The following is a 20,559-nucleotide window of genomic DNA, read 5'->3' as shown; positions in this document are numbered from 1 at the left end:
TGGGAAGGAGGGTGACTGCCAGGCAGCATCTCTATTACAGATGAACGGAAGCACAGACAGTATTTACCTTGGAAGATGATTTTGGTTCGGTCCAAGGGAGCTACTGCTGTTTTGGCAAGAGCGCCAGCCAGAGCCCCAGACAAGAGGGAGCTGAGAACTTGCCTATGATCGCTCTGCAAAACACACACGAACACACAATCTGTTGTCAGAGAGGGCGGGGAGGGGTTTGCTCCCTGGGGCTGGCACTGCAAAGATCACCTTTCCTCATCCCTCCACGCCCCCCTTCCAGGGCTGAGATGCACAGTGGCTTGAATGTCAATAGGCCCTGGGTGAACAGTGGTTGGTCTAGAGACCACTGAGCCTTCACAGGGCACGGTGAAAACTTCCCAGGTAATAGGGACCATCCACGTGAGAGGTGATGCACTGTCTGGGCCATCCAGTGAGGTTCTATGTTCGTGGAGAAAGCCCATGAGACTGACTCCAAACATAAGAGTCACCCCTGACCCATTCCACTCACATGCCTTGGTTCTGTCCACCCAAGTATGCAAGACTCTTGCAGTGCAGTGTTGCAGGGCAAAGTCACGAGGGCCCTCAGGTGGTGGGGGGACGGGCAGGGGGTGTTGGGCAAGAGAACTCTGCCTGTGCCAGAGAGGCTCCTTTCCACATCTTTCTGTCAAGACTTCAGGGAGTGGTGTCTGTGGCTCTTCAGCCAGATGAGGGTGATGGTGATGGCGGCTGATCGCACCCCATGTTCCCAGGGCCAGCCTCGGGGCCAGTGCTTCCTCAGGCTTTCGGAGGCTCCCCAAGCCCTCCTTGCACTGCTCTCCTTTCTTCCCTCAAGTGTCCATCTGAGCCCTGAGCAAGCACATTGCATTGGACACTCCACTCCTCCAACTGACTCTCACAAACAAATGCAGAAAACACTTTAGAACGTTCTAGACTGGAGATGCCCCAATCTTTCCTCGATCCACAATGAGCAAGAATGGCGAGAGTCAAGTCGTTCAATGATCCCAGGAACCCATGAAGTGCCACACTGACGAGGCGCCCTGAGAGGCCTGGGAACATGTAAAGCAGGTGGGGGCCCAGCTCCCATGGGGCCCCCAGTCTACAGAGAGAGCAAGACATGAACTAAATCTCCAGATAAAGGTGCAGTCACCAGTCCACATGGGAGCCCAAGGAGGCTGGCTTTTGCCCAAAGAGACATGGAGCAGCATGGAAGGTAGGCCATCTTCATTATGACCAGAGAAGCAGTGGCCCCTGCAGTAATCAGGATGGAGTAGTAGAGGCTGAGACCAGAGAGGATGTGACCGGGGGAGACCATGTGGGCATCAGGGGACATAAAACTGGCAGCCTTGATGAGTGTATGTGGTGGGGCTCAGGACAACCCCTCACCATGTTTGCTTAGCTCAGCGGTGGCCCAGAACCCTGATTTTAGGCTCTGTCCTAACCACAGTGACCATAGGATGGCCTCTCTGGTCTCCCATTCCTCATCTCTGACACACTGAGTGATGTCTCCTGGTCCAGGCCCCACTCCCAGGTCCTCTCTTATGTGTCCTAGGTGCTACCAGCAGCTGTGTGCCCTGCAGCCTGGCCCCATCCCTGTATGATTCCAGCTCCTTTGCCTTCATGCTCGGCACCCCCTCCACCTGCCTACCCCATCCCTCCCCAAAAGAACAAGTTCTAGGGCAGTGCTTTTCCTCCTGTGTTTCTGCGGCAGAGCTTTACCAGAGGGTTCCACCTGCTCCTTGCTTCACAAGAGGACTCTGACTTTTATGGGCCCCACAGCAAGCTTCTACTTGTCTGGTCATGTTGGCTTTGACAGATGTGGATGTCAGGTGCCAGAAAGCTCAGTTGTACTAGCACCAGCTACCTGCCTCAGTTTCCTTTCTGTGAACCATGAGCAAAGAGAACATGCCACAATAGCCCATGAGCCTGTGGGCAGTGAGGGAGAAGCTGGTGTGTCCTTCATGCCTCCTTCAGCAGGTTACTTGCTGTGCAATCCATGGTTCTTGCAACTTCAAGGCCAGCTCTGTGCATCTGGGACACATCCTTAAACCCTGCTCTCAAGGTGGCTCCCAGACACTATGTGAGTCCACCTCCTGGCTCAGCAGAGAAGGCTGCTGCTGCTTCCAGCAATGCTTCCAATGCCTCTTACTGACCACAGCAGTTTATTCTTTGAAGAGCTCTGATAGGTATCACTAAGTGGTCAACGTGTCCCTGTCTACCGCATGGAGGGATCCTGCAAATGAAGTGCGAGGCAGAGAGTCTGACAGAGGATGTGGGCCATTGCAGATGAGCCACATGCCTGTGAGCATTGTGAGAAGACTCTCGGCTTCTTGACCAAAGAAACAGGATTTACAGGGTAGCTCCCACATCAGGCTGATCAAATGGACCAAGACTGATATCAAGTGTGTGCCCAGAGGAAGATGGGCACTGTGTGTCTGGGAATAGACAGGCCTTTTTCTGGGATCCATCCAGTCAGTAGAGGGGTTGAGTCTCCCACTTGCTCTACTGGGAAGTTCAATAAACTGGGAGGGACACACATAACTGCTATAGGCTCACCCTTGTTGCCCCACATGGTGTGGTGACAGTGGCCCCACACACACGGCCCATAAACCAGTCCTCCTACCTGCTTGGCGCTTTGCAGGGCCACCTGGAATTTGGGAAAGGTCAGGAGGGTTATGAGGATTACCACCTCAGCTTTTGAGCTTGGGACTTTGAGACCTACCTGAGATGTGCCCTAAGAGCTAGGATGGGCCCATCAGGGCCTTTCTTCATGACTGACCCCGAGCTTGCTGATTCTTTTATGTTCTCTACTCTGAGTGAGAAAAAGGGCTTCTGACATCCCAGCCAATTTTGGGTAAGGCTTTGGTTTCTTGCCAGGTGGCTGGGGAGCTGGATTCACATCACAAATGGGGTAGCCAGCATCTCCCCCCATGGTGTCACACCAATGCAGTCCCACTCATGTGTGGGGCAGTGATCTGTGACGGGTGTACGTGCACAAGAGAAAGACCCATGAGAACACCCATGGGGAGGTCAGGTACTTGCCTTTGAAGAGACAGGCGAGGGCAAGATGGCCTCGGCATCCTCACACAACCGCACCGCACCTTCCTTCACACCATTACCCATTCCAGGCTGCTGGGGACAGTGGAGAGTTGGTCCTGAGGAGCAAGAGGGGACACGAACCTGGTGAGAAAGGGCCTCACCCATCTGCCTCATGCCCTAGCCATCTGAAGCCAGAACTGTCTGAGTGTGATTTTCCTAACCTGGTGCTTGTCTCCTTGCAGAAGGACACTTCACCAGCATCCAGATGCCACAGTCCCCTCTGCAGAAGGCTTAATCATTTACAAAAGACTTTTTGATGGTCACAAACAGGCCTCTGAATCACCTGCCTTTTAACTGGGCAGATGGGCTCAGAAAAGTTAAGCAACCACAGTGAGGTCACAGAGTAGGAGGCAGGGGGCATAGTAGACTGTGAGGCACAGATGTGAGAGGGCCCACCTGCCCAGAGCCAAATGCCCACTTGTCAGCTTGGACCTGAGCCTCTGCCCACAGAAATAATTTTAGAAAATTATTCATTTTTTATTATTATTAAGTGAGAGACAGGGAGGCAGAAAGACTCCCACATGCGCCCCAACCAGGATCCACCTAGCAAGCCCACTAGGGGGCGGTGCTCTGCCCATCTTGGGCCACTGCTCCGTTGCTCCAAATGGAGCTATTTCAGCGCCTGAGGCAGAGACCATGGAGCCATCCTCAGAATCCGGGGCCAAATTGCTTGAACCATTTGAGTCACGGCTGGTATGTGTGTGGGGAAGAGGGTGAGGGGAGAGAGAAAGAGGGAGGGAGAGGGGGGAGAGAGATGGGGGGAGGGAGACAAGTGGAGAAGCAGACAGTTGCTTCTCCTGTGTGCTCTGACTGGGTATCGAACCTGGGACATACAAACACAAGGCTGACCCCTCTAAGCTGAGCTAACCGGCCAGGGCAGAAAATCAATTTTTTTCTTACTGAGCGGCTGCCTCCCCTTTGCAGCCGAGCTTATAGCAAAGGACCTTAATACTTGAGGATTCCTTGTTGTAAACCCACATTTATCTTCCAGCTGGAAGCACATGCAAAGCTCAGCAAATCACAGTGAGGAGACCACAAGGAAGAAAGGGTGAAGGCCAGGCATCACAGAGATGCCACTCTGCACCAATGTCCTTTGAGGGCTCAGTTCCCACGCTTTAAAATTACCCAATAAACCAAAACACTTTCCTATAAAATGATGCAAATAATGCATATTTGTCCTAAGCAAGCTATGGAAACCTCTCCAGCCCTCTGGGTCCTCCCAGGCATTCCATATCAGTGTCAGTGCAGAAGGTTCTAAAAAGCGCAAGCGGAATTCTGCTCCATTCGCCCTCTGCCCGTTTCCTACTCAAAACAGGCCTGGTTCTGGAAGGAACAGCTGCTTTCAGGATGGAGCAGGAAACAGGTATGAGCCTGGAGCACCGTGAGGTGCCAGGGATAAACCAAAATCAAGGGGGTGCGATTATGGGACATGGGAATTGAGTCAAGTCAGCTGGAACAATCTGAGCAACAAAATCAATAAAGCAGTACTAGATTATAATCCAAAAAAGAAAATGTCCTCAAGTCTACACTAGTATAAAGGAATGATTGAAGAAATAAGTAAATGGGCGAGAAAAGACAAATCTCCCATCAGAAGAATCCCAAATAATTTTGCAGATGTCCCACCCTCCAGGAAGGAGAGAGGGACTTCCTACCCTTAGATGTGGGCGATAAATTGAAACTGCCTTCCAAAGGGTAGAGGAAAGGGGGAAGAGAGAAGCTTTACAGATAATCTGACAGACACCACCTCAGCCAAGGGATCAAGGGCAACATCACAGTAAAAAGTCACATTGATGTCTATTTTGTTGATTTTAGAGACTGAGGAAGGAAGAAAGAGACAGGAACATCAATCTGTTCCTGTATGCGCCTGACCGGGAATCAAAGTGGCAACCTCTGTGCTTTGGGACAATGCTCTAACTGAGCTATCTGGCCAGGGCTGGGATTGTTTCTTAAAAATACCTTCAGTTGGCCCTGGTTGGTGGCTCAGTGGATAGAGCGTCGGCCCAGTGTGCAGATGTCCCACATTCAATCCCTGGTCAGGGCACATACACAAGAGAAGTAACCATCTGCTTCTCTCCACTTCCTTCTCCCCCTTTTCTCTCTCTTCCCCTCTCACAGCCAGCAGCTCGATTGGTTTGAGTGTTGCCCTGGGCACTGAGGATAACTTGGTTGGTCTAAGCATCGGCCTCAGGCACTGAGGATAGCTTTGTTGATTTGAGCATTGACCCCAGATAGGGATTGCCAGGCGGATCCTGGCTAGAGTCTGTCTCTCTACCTCCCTTCCTTTCACTAAAACAAATGAACAAAAACACCCCCCAAAAACCTTCAGTACAAGAAAAAATCTGCAATTATGAGAGGTGATGGATGTTAACTAGACTTACTGTGGTGACTGTATCTCAACATACACAAATATAAAATAACTATGTTGTACACCTAAAACTAATATAATGTTCTATGTCAATTATATCTCAATTTTAAAAATGAAAAAACAAAACAAAACAGCCCCATGCTTCAGGTAAGAAAGACAGTATACACAGGGTCAAAGGGCAGACCATGCATGATGGTGGAATTCTCACTGGTGACCTCTATAGCAACCAGCCAGGGTGCAAACCACAGCCCCTATAGCAATCAGCCTAAAACGGTTGGGACTTGGTTGGTGACTGTGGTCTCCCTAATTTTGGCTCTGCTTTCAACTCAGGACCAACCAGAAAATGCGAACATACTCCCTAACCAATCACATAGGCTTTCCCATGCCAACAGCCTTCAGTGGGGGCCCTAAGCCTTCCCTTCTCCACCATAAAGCCCTCTCTTCCCAGCCTGCCTTGAGTCTCTGCCTGCCCAGTGGAGGAGTGGCAGCTGGCTCCCTGGCTCTAGCAATGTCTGAATAGCAGGCTCTGTTCTTAGTTGGGTAGTCTTCCGTTATTTCTACAGGTAACTTAAATGAAGAGATTCCACAGAAGCATGTTGGGGGCACTGGGAAGGACACACATTGCTTCTGAGGAAGGACACACATCGATTCCTGCCAAAAACAGTCTAATCATGAGAAAACACTGGACAGACCACACTGAAGCACACTACAAATGACTGACAAGTTCTCAGCAAATGTGTGAAGGTCAAGGAAAGACCAAGGAACTGTTGCAGATCGAAGACTAAGGAGACAGAGGACTCAGTGCAAGTGCAAGCCTGGACAAGAACAGGAGCATTAGGGCAAAGCTGGGGAAGCCCGAAATCGGTGCAGAGCGTTGCAGGAGATGCTGGAGATGATTCCACCTGTTCTCCAGGTGTTTCATCTCGAGAAGCAGCTGATGTAGAGGGTACAGGATCTGTTGCAGGCCTGTACCTACAACAGGAGTGTTGCATCAGTGCAAATTTCCTGGTTCAGATAACTAATGTGCTGACACAGATGCTAACACTGGGGGAAGCTAGGTGAACGGTTAAGAGACTCTCAGTTATTTCTGTCACTTTTCTATAAGTCTAAAATTATTTTTCAAAGAAAGCTGGAAAAATGCCTTGAGAAATCCAGAAATTTCTGGGATGTGCTGCCTTTAGAAACACATTTCAGATGTCTGTGGCTATTGAGAGGCTGACCCAGTGACCTGGCTCCATGCTGTCCAGTCTATGCATCTGAGCCAGAGGCCCAGTATCACAGGCCAGGCAACAGTACCAGCAGCCCTGGGAGCCCCATGCAAGGGATTCATGCTGCCAGGTTTGTGGGGTGACCAGTGCTCTTCCTGGTAGGTACACTCTGACTCTGGCTTCTCCTAGTAGTGCGGTTGTTACGTGTGAGCAGGTGCAGGGCCTCAGGCCACGGCCTTCACTGCAGCCTAGCTCTGGTTCTGTATGTGGGGTGAGAATGGGGTCAAGAGAGATGCTCTACACAGTCGCAGCTATTGTTTCTTAAATCCCTTTGCCCTGTGTTCTCTAATCAAGCCAGTCTTAACCAATAAGTACTAGGGTGCTTCACCAATGGGGAGGCTGGGGCAGTGTGAGTCCTTGCCTTAGAGTTCTTGCCTGAGACTACTATGGTGGTAACCGCTGCCATTAACCACCGGAGTATTGCTGGCTTATCTCCCTACTCTGGTAAGCAGACTTGGAGAAGCTTGACCAGACCAAGGGCTGAGGGAACCCCAGTCTTGACACACACAAAGACACCAAGCTTCAGAGCCATTGCTATGTCATTCTCCACAGAACCTGGCCTCCAGTCAGCTTGAACATCATTTCATCCTGAATGATGTTCTTTCCCCAGAAGGAACTCCAATGCACCGGAAGGCAGATGCGAAGGTCTAACTGCATCAGAGGCCCCCTGAAGGCACTGGCAAAGCCAAAGATCCCAGCAGCTGCAGGAGCCAATTGGGTGAGCTTGAGAGTTAGATATCAATGTGTGCCTGGGGCCTGCAACCCGATGGTGTACTGTAGACAAAGGAGGAGAAGGTGGTACGGGGAGCAGGGGTATGGCAGTACAGGGTGGGATGCTTGCTCCTGCTATGCATCTGGTCCTTACTGCCCCACATCTTCCCCTTCCCTTCACCCCTATGCTTACTGTGCTGCTCCTGTGACAGCCCAGCCTTCTGAGGGGCACTCAAGGACTAGAGCCTGGGCAGTGGGCACTGAGGGGAATTCACTCCTTCACTCCTGGTAAGAGGATCTCAGACAGGAGGAATGGCACTGCTAGCAGGACCAGGTTGGGAGACCCATGACTGGAGGTCAAAGGTCCTGGAATCCTCTTGTCCTGATACTGAGGGAAACGGTCCTGGAAAGGAGAAGCTGTAAGGATCACCTTGCTCCAGTTTTTAAAGGGCTGTCTGTGATGGACTGAATAAAGGCCTCCAAAGACGTCTGTCCTAACCCCTGGAACCTGTGAACATGCTACCTTACATGGTAAACATGACTGCAGATATGATCAAGGTAAGGTTCCTTAGATGGGGAAACTATCCTGTATTATCAGGATGGCCCCAATGTCACCACAACATCCTCATGATACGGAGGCGCAGGAAGGTCAGAAAAGGAGATGAGATGGATGAGGCAGACTTCAGAGAGACAAGAAGATGCTGCAGTGCTGGCTTTGCAGGTGAAGGAAGGGCCACTGGCCAGTGCATGGAGGCGCCTCTGGAAGCCGGAGAAGGCCAGACACAGACTGTTTCCTGGGGTCTCTAGAAGCATGGCCCTGCAAATCCATTATAGATGCTGACCTCCAGAACTGAAAGATATAAACCCGTGTTGCTATCAGCCTCCACATATGTGGCAGTCTGTTACAGCAGCCACAGGACACTGACACAGGCTGTCACAAGAAAGAGGTGCAGCTTTTGGGAGGTGGAGTCCCTGTGGAAAGCTCAAGAGTCACAGGGAGGCTGATTCCAGGCCAATGTAATGCCAGAACAGCCAGTGCTGCCTGAAGCCCAACAGCTGCCTGGGAGGGATGGTCATTCAGTCTCCATGCCAGGTCCCACTAGCCCTGGGAGCACAACAGTGAATACCTTCATGCAACAAGCAAGACAATCCAGGGAGTGATAATCTATGAAGGAGGCAAATGGAGAGAAGACCATATGAACGGGGCTTAGACTCAAGAATGGGTGCCTGGACCAGCTTCCCTGAGGGGTAGTACTGGAAGTGAGGCCCGAATAAACAGGGAGTGGGTAGAAAGTTTGGCAGGTGCTGCATTCCAAGCAGTGAGACAGGATGTGCAAAGGCCCTGGGGCTAGATCTAGCTGACCAGTGAGAGAGAGGGGAGGGATTGTGTGTTCAGGGAGGCAAGGGTCACTCTGGGCTGCAGTGTGAGAGGGATGCAATGAGGCAGGGAGGCCTAGAGAGGATACCTACAGGGTTACTCAGGCAAGAAGGTGGGTCTCATGGAAGGACTGAGATCTGGAGGTCATAGAGCTGTTTTTCAGGATGAGAGGCTCAAGTGGCACGGATGTGGAGGCAGGAGGCCCCTGTTTGAGGGCCTCACCTTCAATAGCATTCTCATTCATGTCCTTGTAAGGGACGAATGGCCTATGCCCACTTCTCTACACCAAGCTTCCCAAATGAGAAGAGGTTGTCAGGACTGCTGGTACCACCACATTCCATCACACCATCAGGGAGCGTATGTGAGCAAAACAAACAAAACCCTTAAGTTTAACTAAAAATACTCTAAAAACCACCCATGTGGATCCTGTCTAGGTGTCACTTCCCTCACCCACTCACGCCTGCTTCATCACCCCCTGATGGGCAGGTCATACTGGTTGTCCCTGTGGTTCCTTATGGGTCCAGTGGTAGAAGGTCACATCTTGACCTCCCCCTATTCACTAGTCAAGGAAGTGTCTTCTGTGCAATTGGGGAGGCAGTCACAGGGTCAAGGCTGGTTCTGTCCTTCACCAGGTGAGCACACTTGCCAGATCCTAGAGCCCTTGTGGCACACCAGAGTGAGGGAGCCAAACAGGACCATGTTCTCCCGACTCATTCTGCTAAGGTCTGCCTAACCCTGTCCAGGGAGTCCAGAGTCCTCATACACAGGGAGTGCAGATGCAGCCACCACTGTGAAAGCAGTCTGCAGATTTCTCAACTAGTTGAATGTGGAGTTACCACATGACTCAGCAATTCTGATCCTGGGCACAAGCCAAAATTGAAGACAGGTCTTCTAACACATCCCTGTACACCGGATTCACAGGAGTGTTAGTCACAATAAACAAAAGGTAGAAAGAGCCCAAATGTCCATCAATGGATAAACAGATAAACAAAACATGATCCATGCATACAGTGGAATATTCCTCAGTCATAACAAGGAATGAAGCACTGATTTGCGCTGCAATGCAGATGAACCTCGAAAACATCATGCTAGTTGCAAGAAGCCAGACACAAAAGACTGTGTTTAATGACCTGGTCTAAGTGAAATCCATACACATGAACACAATGCGGTCTGTCCACACAGTGGAATGTAATTCAGCCTTAAAAAGGAGTGAAGCACTGACACACGCTACAACATGGATAAACCTTGAGGACAGTATGCTAAGTGGAATGCGCCAGTCACAAAAGGATAAATACTGTATGATTTTAGTTATATGAGATCCCTAGAGCATAGAAGGTCCTCAGGTTATAACAGTCTCGACATAGGATGTTTTGGGTTTATGACGCTCACTCCCATAAAAACTTTAAAAAATTGAGACATAAAAGTGTTAAGGCAGATTTTGGAAGAGAAGACGTCATCAGCTTTCCAGACTAGCCTGGAACAATTCTTTAAGAAGGTAGAGAGGCCTGCAACAGATCCTGTACCCTCTACATCAGCTGCTTCTCGAGATGAAACACCTGGAGTACAAATATTGATCGACTTACGACCTATGCAACTTACGACCATTCGACTTGACAACCACAATCGCTAGCCACGACTGCTCCGCGTCTGGCAGCACAAGCGCTGCCCAGCTGGGCGTACGACAGTGTGGACCAGCTTCCGGCAGCACTACCATCTCCGTGTGCACCATTTCAACTGTTATCCCAGACTCGGTACAGCAATTTGTGTTTTGTGTCTTGGATATTTTTCATCAAACCCCTCCCAAGATGTCTACCAAGAGGAAATTGTCTTTGCAAATATTAAACCAGTTGTACTGGTAATGCAGTGTTTTACTTAAACCTGATGAATGTAAAAATAAGAAACAAAATGGTATAGAGATGTTACAAATGGCATAAAATGAACAAAGAAAATTATGATATATAACAATAATGAAAGAAAATTATGATAAAATATGACTTAAAGATTTTTATATCATTTCACAGAACTGTACATATAGCCTACTCAACTTACGACCAAATTGTGTTACACCGGTCTGTCGGAACCAATCCTGGTCGCAAGTCAAGCACTAGTTGTACAGGTAGAATCATCTCCAGCGTCTCCTGCGTGTTCCTTAGGTAATCCTGATTCTCCTGACCCAGCATCTCCAGCACCTTCTGCAGGTTCTCCTGCCTCTCCAGCTTCCTCCTCCCCATAGGTCACTCTCTCCACCTTGCAATACCCTTCCAGTGTGCAAGCCAACCACAGGAATAAAGGTAAGGAACTTTTTTTTACACTCATTGTCATTTTTTTTTTTTTTATAGAGACAGAGAGTCAGAGAGAGGGATAGACAGGGACAGACAGACAGGAACGGAAAGAGATGAGAAGCATCAATCATCAGTTTTTCATTGCGACACCTTAGTTGTTCATTGATTGCTTTCTCATATGTGCCTTGACCACAGGCCTTCAGCATACTGAGTAACCTCTTGCTTGAGCCAGCGACCTTGGGCTCAAGCTGGTGAGCTTTTTGCTCAAACCAGATGAGCCCTCGCTCAAGTTGGTGACCTCGGGGTCTCGAACCTGGGTCCTCTGCATCCCAGTCCGACGCTCTATCCACTGTGCCACTGCCCGGTCAGGCTACACTCATTGTCATTTTTTTCTGTTACTATGTACAGTGTACAGTACAGTATATTTACGTCCTTTTCCTTTATCTGTGGCTTAGTTATGTTTCTTTCTGGTAGATAATGACTTTACAACTGTGTTAGGATAGGTAAGTTACTTAGGCTAGGGTATGTTTCAACTTACACCAAAATTCGGGTTACATCACTGTTGTAGGAACAGAAGTGCTGTAACCCGATGACCCCTGTAGTCAGATTCATAGAGACGGAAAGCTGATGCTCCAAGGGTACTTCTTTGGTCTCTGTAGATTGTTTCCTGAGCCCATTTCTTCTAACTCTGTGACTTTCTAAGTAAACTTTCTCTTATAGTTTGGAAAAGAAAAAAAGGAAGTGGAAGAGTGGGTGTCAGAGGCTGGGGAAGGGGGAAAAGGAGTTAGTGTTTAATGGGAACCAAGTTTCAGTTTTGTAAGATGAAAAGTCTGGAGGACGGTTAAGCTGGACTCGCGGTGGATGTCTAGCCCCTTCCTGGAGACAGCACTCTGAGCAGCCACCCCTCCACCCTCTGTCACCTTGGAGAAGGGGGGGCTTACCCTCCCCTTGACTTCATGGTAACTGGGGTACCCTGGCCAGGTCATGAGTTCACTCTCCTAGGTTCAGGGTGTTGGAATCAAAGAGACTTTTGAGAGGGCCCCTGGGCCAGGGCAGTTCTCTTTTCCCAGGGAGGGCAGTGACACAGAGCCAAGGCCAAGAGTGGGGAGGCAATGTCTGCAGACTGGGGATGTCCAGGGACCCAATGTGTAAGAACTTGGACTTTTTCACCCTGAAGCCCATGAAGCCCCCTTTCCAATTCAGCCCGTTTGGGATGGATTTCTACTCCCTGCACCTCCTAGAGCCTTGACCTGTGTATTTTCCTTACCCTCCCCCAGCCCTGGGCTGCATTTCCAACAACAGACACAGCAGTCTGCAGCGCCAGTGGGCCCGCCTTAGCACATTATCCACAGGCACCTTTAGCAAGTGTCTTCCCCAATAGTAGGGTGAAAACTAGGGGTCAGGTGCAGTGGCGCCAACTCCCCAACCCCCATCGCCACCTGCCACAGGTGGGCAGCATTTACAGACCAGCCCTGGTGAACAAGCATTCATCTTTTCACACAGTATTTCTGTTCTGGTAATTCAGTACTTCCATTCATCAAACAAAAAAACGAAGTGAAGTGGGGTAGCATAGCAGGCGGCTTCAACAATATAACTTAAACTGACTGGACAGCACTGTCTAGAAACTGTGAACCTTAGGTCATAGGATTTTAGGGAGCCTAGCCTGTGAGCCCCATGCTGCAGCTAGCTGCTCCTTATGCATTGCTGTCCTAACACACACACACACACACACACACACACACACACACACACCACATGCACGCAGACACTGCACACATGTGCACACACATTCATGCCCAACTCCCTTGGAAGTTTCCTGCCCAAGGCCACTGCTCATGCCAATGTGTGCGCGTGTGTGTGTGGGGGGGATCACTGTACGATAGTGTGCTGCGCTCCACGGGACATGTTTGCACAAATGGGCAATTTTTCAGTCGATGGAATTTACAAGCAGTCATGTTACAGATACTGTAATGGCTTAGTAAACAGAAACCAATTAATATCGCATCTGCCTGTAGATAAAGGCCTTTCCTTGTTTCCAGTTAATGGGCATTAACTTTCACCTAAGAAAGCCAAGCCAAAGCATCTTACATAACTGCTGCTCCTTGTTAACCCCAACCCAGTAGGCAGCGGTGTGTTTCTCCACGCTACATTCACTTCCGTGTGTGCCTTTCACACAGACTCCGGTCATTGCAACCCTGTGCTGCAGTTTCTACCGGTCAGACATGCAAGCATCCACATACAGAAAGATCCAAAACGTTCTACAGTTAGTCACTGTCCTTGGTCCTTGCAGACAGTCCTGCCATACCTGTTGACAACTGAACTTGCAGTAACCTGAAACAACTGAGGCACTCAGTGGTACTAAGAGGGTGCACTTGTGTAATGCCCAAGCCCCAAAAGCCTTGTGTTCTCACCACACATATCCCAGCATGGCACTCACAGTTACTTAATTATTTGCTGTATGAGTGAATTAATTCCCTGGAAATGCCAAATTCTGCTTTGGCTGTACTCTCTTCATGCCTGGCAAACTCCTCTGCATCCTTCAAAGCCCATCCTAAATGTCCTGTCCTCATCTCCCCAAAGTTAGCTGTTCTATCCTTTACTGCACACTCCATGGTTCTCTGCTGTGCTGGAAGAGGCCACTCTCCAGTTGCTTCCCCTGCTAGGCTCAGGGTTCCAGGAAGGCCAGGACCTGGATCATGCTCAGTGTTCATGCCTAGCAAGGAGGAAGAGGTACCTGCAGACAGGTGCTTATGCTGTCCATCATCCTGCCCTTCAGGAAGGGCACCTCCTCAGTCTCTGCTCATTCACCAAGCAAGAGCACATACAGACTTCTTGACATGCCATGCTGGTATTGTGAGATGACATGGTTCAGCATGTGACTTTAGACTAAATCTCCCCAGACCTCAGTTTCTCCATCTGTCACTATCTTTTCAGGCTGGTGCTGCTCAAGTGGGTCACAAGTATTGGTAATTATTATTCTGCCTAATAAGAAGTTAGAAGGGGCTGGGCAGGAACCTATCTACCACCACCCAAGTTCTCAGCTCTCACCAGCCAGCCTGCACCCCACCACACCAGGGCCTCTGAAAGGGCTGAGCACTGATCTCTGGAATCCAGCTCCCCAACTCTCTCTCCTCCAGTTTCATCTCCCCAACTCTTGAGCAAACCTGGATAGCAGTGCCCTGCCATCCCTCAAATGGTGGTCATGCAGGAAGTGGCCTGCTCCCACCAAGCACTACACCATGACCCTCACTACCCAGCACAACAGTGATGCAATCTCCAATTGACATTCAAGGCTGGCTATTATTTGGCTCTGGCCAATGTGCTCCAGGAAAAGGGGCCGTGAAAAGCCCCCAAACCTGCCCATTCTTCAAGGCATTGCTCTTATGCACTCCCTTGCCAGATCGAGGTTAGACCAGCCACAGGCTAAAACCTGACCAGCAGTGGGCAGCATCTTCCCATAGTGCTGCAAGCCAGGAGTGCCATTCTGCCCCCTTCCCCTCAAGGCCACAGGGATCTGTCAACAACACAGGGAAGGGAAGTGTCTTGTATATTCCCCCAACTCTGAACTATTCCACCAGGTGTTTCCAGGAGCACCTGTCCTACAATCGCTGAGGACACTTGTGACTTAAGTCAGAGCCGCCAGAATGAGGCCCAGGAATCACCCCTTTAGCGAGGACAAGGGGAGACATGCTGTGCTGACAAACATGGAAGACTAGTGGGTCTCACACTGACGAGTCTGTGATGAATACGTACGTACATAGCTGAAATGTACACAGTCACTTTTCCAATTCATCCCATGGCAAAGGCATAGGGCCTGGAGAAGGAGCAACAGCTCTGACACCTTCAGGTCATATTTCATCATGGAAATCTCGAAATCCTTCTCAAGGCTGGTTTCCAGTTCAGGTCCCCAACTCACAGCTGGAAAGGCACAGGCCATCAGAGGCTCTGAGCCCCAGGTCAGCTGACCACGCCAGCCCACAGCAGCCTGAATGTGAGCCCACTCCTCTGCTGGCTTTTCCTGCATCTCTCACCAGCACCACAGACCAGGTAGGTCCCTCTCAGGACCCTCTAAGGTTTCCCAACCCTTCAGCCTCCTTTCGGGTCCTACAAATCCAGGCTCGCTTGTTCCCTCTGCTCACAACGTTTGCCATCAAGAGAACTCCTTAATAGCTTCAGATCTTGGAGAACCTTCCTGGACCCCTAAATTAGTACCTCAGCCTCTGGTCAGGACCAATCAAGTACAGTGCCCTAACCACTTGGTGAGGGTCTGATCTACCCGTGTACCCTTCCCTTCTGAGCCCCAGTGTTTCTGCATCCTCTGCACCTGTCCCCAGCCCTGGCATACAAATGTTTAGATTGTAAAATTAGGTTTTGAGTTTGTTCCACTCCTGGAGGCTGTAAAATGGCAGCATTCTGGGACAGTTTACAAACATCTGTGTCTAACAGCAACTGAAATCACAGTGCTTGTTTGGATTCAGACCAACCTACATCTGTCTGAGCTTCCCCATGTTCTCCTTGTGTGTTATTCAGCAAAAGCCTCCTTGAGCCTTGGTCTCCCTTCTGTAAAACTGGGAGAACCTAGGACCAAGCTCTCATCCCAGTAAGCATTTGCTAAGGAGTGGCAAAGAGCAAAATTGAGACATATACATTCACTTCTCCAGGTCCATACTAGCTCTGGGCAGATGCCACCATCTGAGGGCGGGGAGGCAGGTACCAAGGGAGCCCAAGGAAACTGCCCAGATGGGCCATATCTGGAGGGGCTGGGAAATGTACTACAACCCTGCTGGCCTCGTCTTGCCAGAAATGGCAGAGGCAGTTGGACAAACACTTCCTTGAATAATGTCCTGATGGAATGCTGCTTCACAGCTATAGGGGTTAAATTCGGTCCTCCAAAATTCATATTCACCCAGAACTTCAGAAGTTGACCTTATCTGGAAATAGGGTCTTTGAAGATGTAATTAAAGATATTGAAATGAGATCATCCTGGATTTAGGGTGGGCCCTAAAACCAGTGACTGGTGTCCTTAGTAGAATACACAAACACACAAGGAAGAAGGCCTATGGAGACAAGGACAGAGATCAAGGTGAAGGAGACACAAATATTCAGTCTATAGCCCATGACGAAACCTTGATTTTGGCCTTCTGGCCTCCGTAATTATGAAAGAATAAATTTCTGTCACCTAGCTTGTGGTAATTTGTTACAGCTACACCAGGAAACTAATATGGCAGGAGTCTGAGACCAAACCTTCCAGTGCTGGCTCGTCCCCTTGGCTAGTGAACTAGCTGTTCCTGGCCCTGAGGTCACTGCTCTCCTCTCTGAACCTCAGTGGTGTTCTGCTGGCAGAGCTTCAGCAGAAAATCTGGCTTCTGGGGAACTTTGCTGAGACCCTGGAATCCCAGCACTCAGCTGCAGCAAAAGGTACTCAGTGATGAAAACAAATGTTGACTAGCTTATTTTAAAAATAGCTCAGTGACTAAGAAGGGGTTGTGGGAAGTGAGAGGGGGTCACTTTAATTCTTGAGCTGAGTGTTAGTTTCAATATTTCTTCTACTTTGGTTATTTTCATATGCACACTATATACTTTTTGTTAAGCAGTAATAAAACCCAAATAAGCCCAAATAAAACCCAAACAAGCTAACAGCCCTGGCCATCGAAATAGTCCTTTAATGTTTAACTGTCAAAATAGAAAAGAACATAAAATGGGCAGGCATGTGGGAAAAGGCCTGACCTCATTGTGATGACACCCTCTACCTGGTGCCAATAATGGGAAATTGCCAACAACTGAATTTTGAGATAGCTTCCCAAATAGATTTAACATCTGACTTCGCTAGATCTCACCTCACACCCACTTTCTTTTGCTGGATTCAATTGGAAAAAAATACTTAGCAACAGCTAAACAGTTCTGCTAGCCAATTGTTCTTATCAAGGTATCTCATGCTTGTCAAGGTACCTTGTGCCAACATCTCAGGATGTTGGGACTCCTGGCGATGACCCACCAAACCCAAGGTTTCCTTCAGAGCTTTGCAGAGAAGGAACTATTGGATTGAACTTCTATCTAATCATGGAAGAGAAACAGAAATCTAAAGTTTAATTACCCCAATATGGGTCAGAATCCTTAAGAGATGGGCAGGAAGCAGGGAAGCAACATTCAAAAAGACCTCTTGGCTGTTTTTTACCAATCAGATTAGAGAAACCAGAATACTTGATAAAAAAACATCCTGGCTGTTCTGGAGGAAACAGGCATTCCAACTTCAGAGCTGAGAGACTGTTGACCACAGAATCTCTCTGGAGGAACATTAACCATTTTAATGAACATGCTCTTTGGCCTAGAGTAGACACTCCTAGGAACTCGCTGAATTGGATATAAATAAGCTTCATGAAGTCAGGGAGGTTTCAAAGAGCTTGTGCCACACACGTTCACTACATATTTGTTCATGCATGAGTCTATCTGTTCAGTGCAGCCTGGTTTGTAAAAGTAAATACAAGTGACAACTTAGTAAGACACTGGGTATAAAATCAACATATCCGGCCTGACCAGGCGGTGGCGCAGTGGATAGAGCGTCGAACTGGGATGCAGAGAACCCAGGTTCGAGACCCCGAGGTCACCAGCTTGAGTGTGGGCTCATCTGGTTTGAGCAAAAGCCCACCAGCTTGAGCCCAAGGTCACTGGCTCCAGCAAGGTGTTACTAGGTCTGCTGAAGGCCCGCGGTCAAGGCACATATGAGAGGGCAATCAATGAACAACTAAGGTGTTGCAACGAGCAATGAAAAACTAATGATTGATGCTTCTCATCTCTCTCCATTCCTGTCTGTCTGTCCCTGGCTATCCCTCTCTCTGACTCACTGTCTCTGTAAAATATAAATAAATAAATAAAATTAAGAAAATCAACATATCCGTTTGATAAAATCTGATGCAAATTTACCAATGGTTTAAAAGGGGCAGGGGACATACTTCTCCTCTCCCTCCCCCATCTCTCAGGCATCAAACATCTCTGGAAGGAAACAAAAGACATTAACCATGGTGCCTCTGTAGGGGTGTAGGTATGGGAAGACCTGCCTATTTTATTGTAAGCTCTTTACAACCACCTTTTTTTTTTACATGTACATCAATTATCTCATCAGTTTACACATATGTATTTGTATATGTATATATATATATGTGTGTGTATATACATATATAAAACTGGTATACAGTATATGTATATATGGGTATATGCATATTTGTGTATAACAACATCTATATATACACCTACACATACCTACATTTTAAATGACTTCCTTTGAATTTGGACAGAAAATTCCAATGGCCTCAATTTCCACAGGAGAAGCTAAAAGTGCTATGACCTTCTAGAACAGGGGTAGTCAACCTTTTTATACCTATCGCCCACTTCTGTATCTCTGTTAGTAGTAAAATTTTCTAACTGCCCACTGGTTCCACAGTAATGGTGATTTATAAAGTAGGGAAGTAACTTTACTTTATAAAATTTATAAAGCAGAGTTACAGCAAATTAAAGCATATAATAATTATTTACCAAGTACTTTATGTCAGATTTTCGCTAAGTTTGGCAGAATAAATCTTTACAAAACACCTTACTATAGTTAAATCTCTCTTTTTATTTATACTTTGGTTTCTCTGCTACCACCCACCATGAAAGCTGGAATGCCCACTAGTGGGTGGTAGGGACCAGGTTGACTACCACTGCTCTAGAATATTCCAGCACCATCTTTGCAGGGAGAGATGGGGTGGAGGGGTGGTAGATGTGTAAGAGTATTATGCAAGCCTTACAGGAAGGGGGACATCATTGACTTTTTAAACAATTAGTCTTCTGTGCTACACACTTGCAAATCATACTCCCAGGATTGAAAAATTCCAGAAAAATCATTATCCCCAGCACCACACCAGGCTCCAGTTTTGCAGTTTAGCTTCAGGTGCCTATAACATAGCTACCTCACTCTGAAGAGTGTTTCCTTACTCTGCGTTCATCGGCTTCTGCAAGAAAGGTGGCCAGAGCATGCAACTCCCTTCCAAGTGACCCTGCTAGAGGCAACACCCCAGGTGTTGAAGCACCTCTCCCCCACTGTCCTCCCCACTCCCACCAGAGGGCTGGGAGACTCAAGCTCCAGCAGCAACCATGGGCTGCCCTTCCAGCTCAGTCTTTCTGGATCTAGTCAAAGACATGATACCTAAGAGAATGGCTATAGGGCAGGTGGGGATCCCCTGCCAACCCTTCAGAGATAAATACAACAGATGTGCAAAATGGAGGGGTCCACAGAGAAGGATCAGTAATGCTCAGGGAGGAGTGCACTCTGCCTCCCCAATTAAAGTCCCACTTTAGGTTTGTTACAATTAAATTAAAATGGAGATAATTCTGGTTTAGTTTGGGATGGAATTATTCTAAACCCAGAAATCACTTTATAGACAATCATAAATGAAAAAATAATCTGGGTAGGCTTTTCTTGGGGTATGTGTGCCCAGTAATCCTGAGATATTGAGGTTTGGAATGGTGGAGGACCTGGCGTGCCTGCGTGTGTGTGTGTGTGTGGGGGGGGATTGGGGGGTATTACAGGACGCAAATACAGGTACCAGCAGGTGCACTGACTGGGGCTGTGTGAGCAACTGACTGAGGCTGCTAGGGGCACAGGGCATGTGGTGCTAGGGAGGAGTACCTGGGGTCCTGACCCAAGTAGATGAAGAAGAGAAGGGCAGGAAGAGGAGCACTGACCTGGATGTGAGCAAAGTCAGTGAAGGGATACCAACAGGCTCAGATGTAAGTGTAGGGCCGTGAGTTTTGGTCACAGGCTCAAATGTTGGTGTCGAAGTGCAGGCCCAATGGAGATGGAGTGGGTGTAGGGGCAGACAGCTCCGGCTGTGAGGTATCATCAAGGGGGGAGGGGCAGTCTCAGGAAATATGAGGAGTATCCATGAGTATGGACTCGGTGTAGGTGACAATAAGTGGAAGGTACAGACTCAGATGCGTGTATGGGTGCAGACCTATCTGTGCGGGGCGCCTGAGGACTCAGCCCCAGGGGACGTCAGAGAGGTGGACAGTCTCAGGTGTATGGGGGGAAGAATGGACTCCGCGTCAAGTGTGCGTAGGCTGAAATGAGAGGCTCAGATCCGGCTATGGGAGCCCCTGGGGGACACTAGACGCAGGGTGAGTGGGTTGGAGGGGGGGCTTTGTCGTCTCCCTGCCCCTGCAACGCTGCTGTCACGCCCCACCTCGTCCGCCCCCGCCCCATGACAGGGCCGTGCCTCCCCGTGGCTCGGTCCGAGAGGAACTTGCCCTCAGAAGCCTGCGCCAACCCGCGCCCCCCGCGCTCACTCACCGGCTGGGACGTGTCGCCACCGCCACTGCCACAGCCGCCGCCACCACCTTCAGCTATCAAGACTCCACCTCGATCACCCCCAAGCGCGCGCCACGGGAGGGGTCCATGACGCTCCCCTATTGGCT

The 20,559-nt window shown here is 49.0% G+C and overlaps 1 protein-coding gene across 1 annotated transcript in view; it reads right to left on the bottom strand.

Annotated features, from left to right (window-relative positions):
* The window catches only part of SLC25A42 (solute carrier family 25 member 42), a 29,203-nt gene extending 8,644 nt beyond the window's left edge, over positions 1 to 20,559 (bottom strand). The window contains exons 1-3 of the mRNA XM_066350623.1: positions 20,435 to 20,559; positions 3,049 to 3,161; positions 68 to 173 (exon numbers count right to left, since the gene is read on the bottom strand). Coding sequence (XP_066206720.1) covers positions 68 to 173; positions 3,049 to 3,129 — 187 coding nt within the window. The 5' untranslated portion in view covers positions 3,130 to 3,161; positions 20,435 to 20,559. The remainder of the gene's footprint in view (positions 1 to 67; positions 174 to 3,048; positions 3,162 to 20,434) is intronic.

This window comes from Saccopteryx leptura, chromosome 1, assembly GCF_036850995.1.
Source record: "Saccopteryx leptura isolate mSacLep1 chromosome 1, mSacLep1_pri_phased_curated, whole genome shotgun sequence".
NCBI classification, from domain to species: domain Eukaryota; kingdom Metazoa; phylum Chordata; class Mammalia; order Chiroptera; family Emballonuridae; genus Saccopteryx; species Saccopteryx leptura.
Note: the sequence above shows the minus strand (reverse complement) of the source record. Positions and strands in the feature narration are given on the sequence as shown.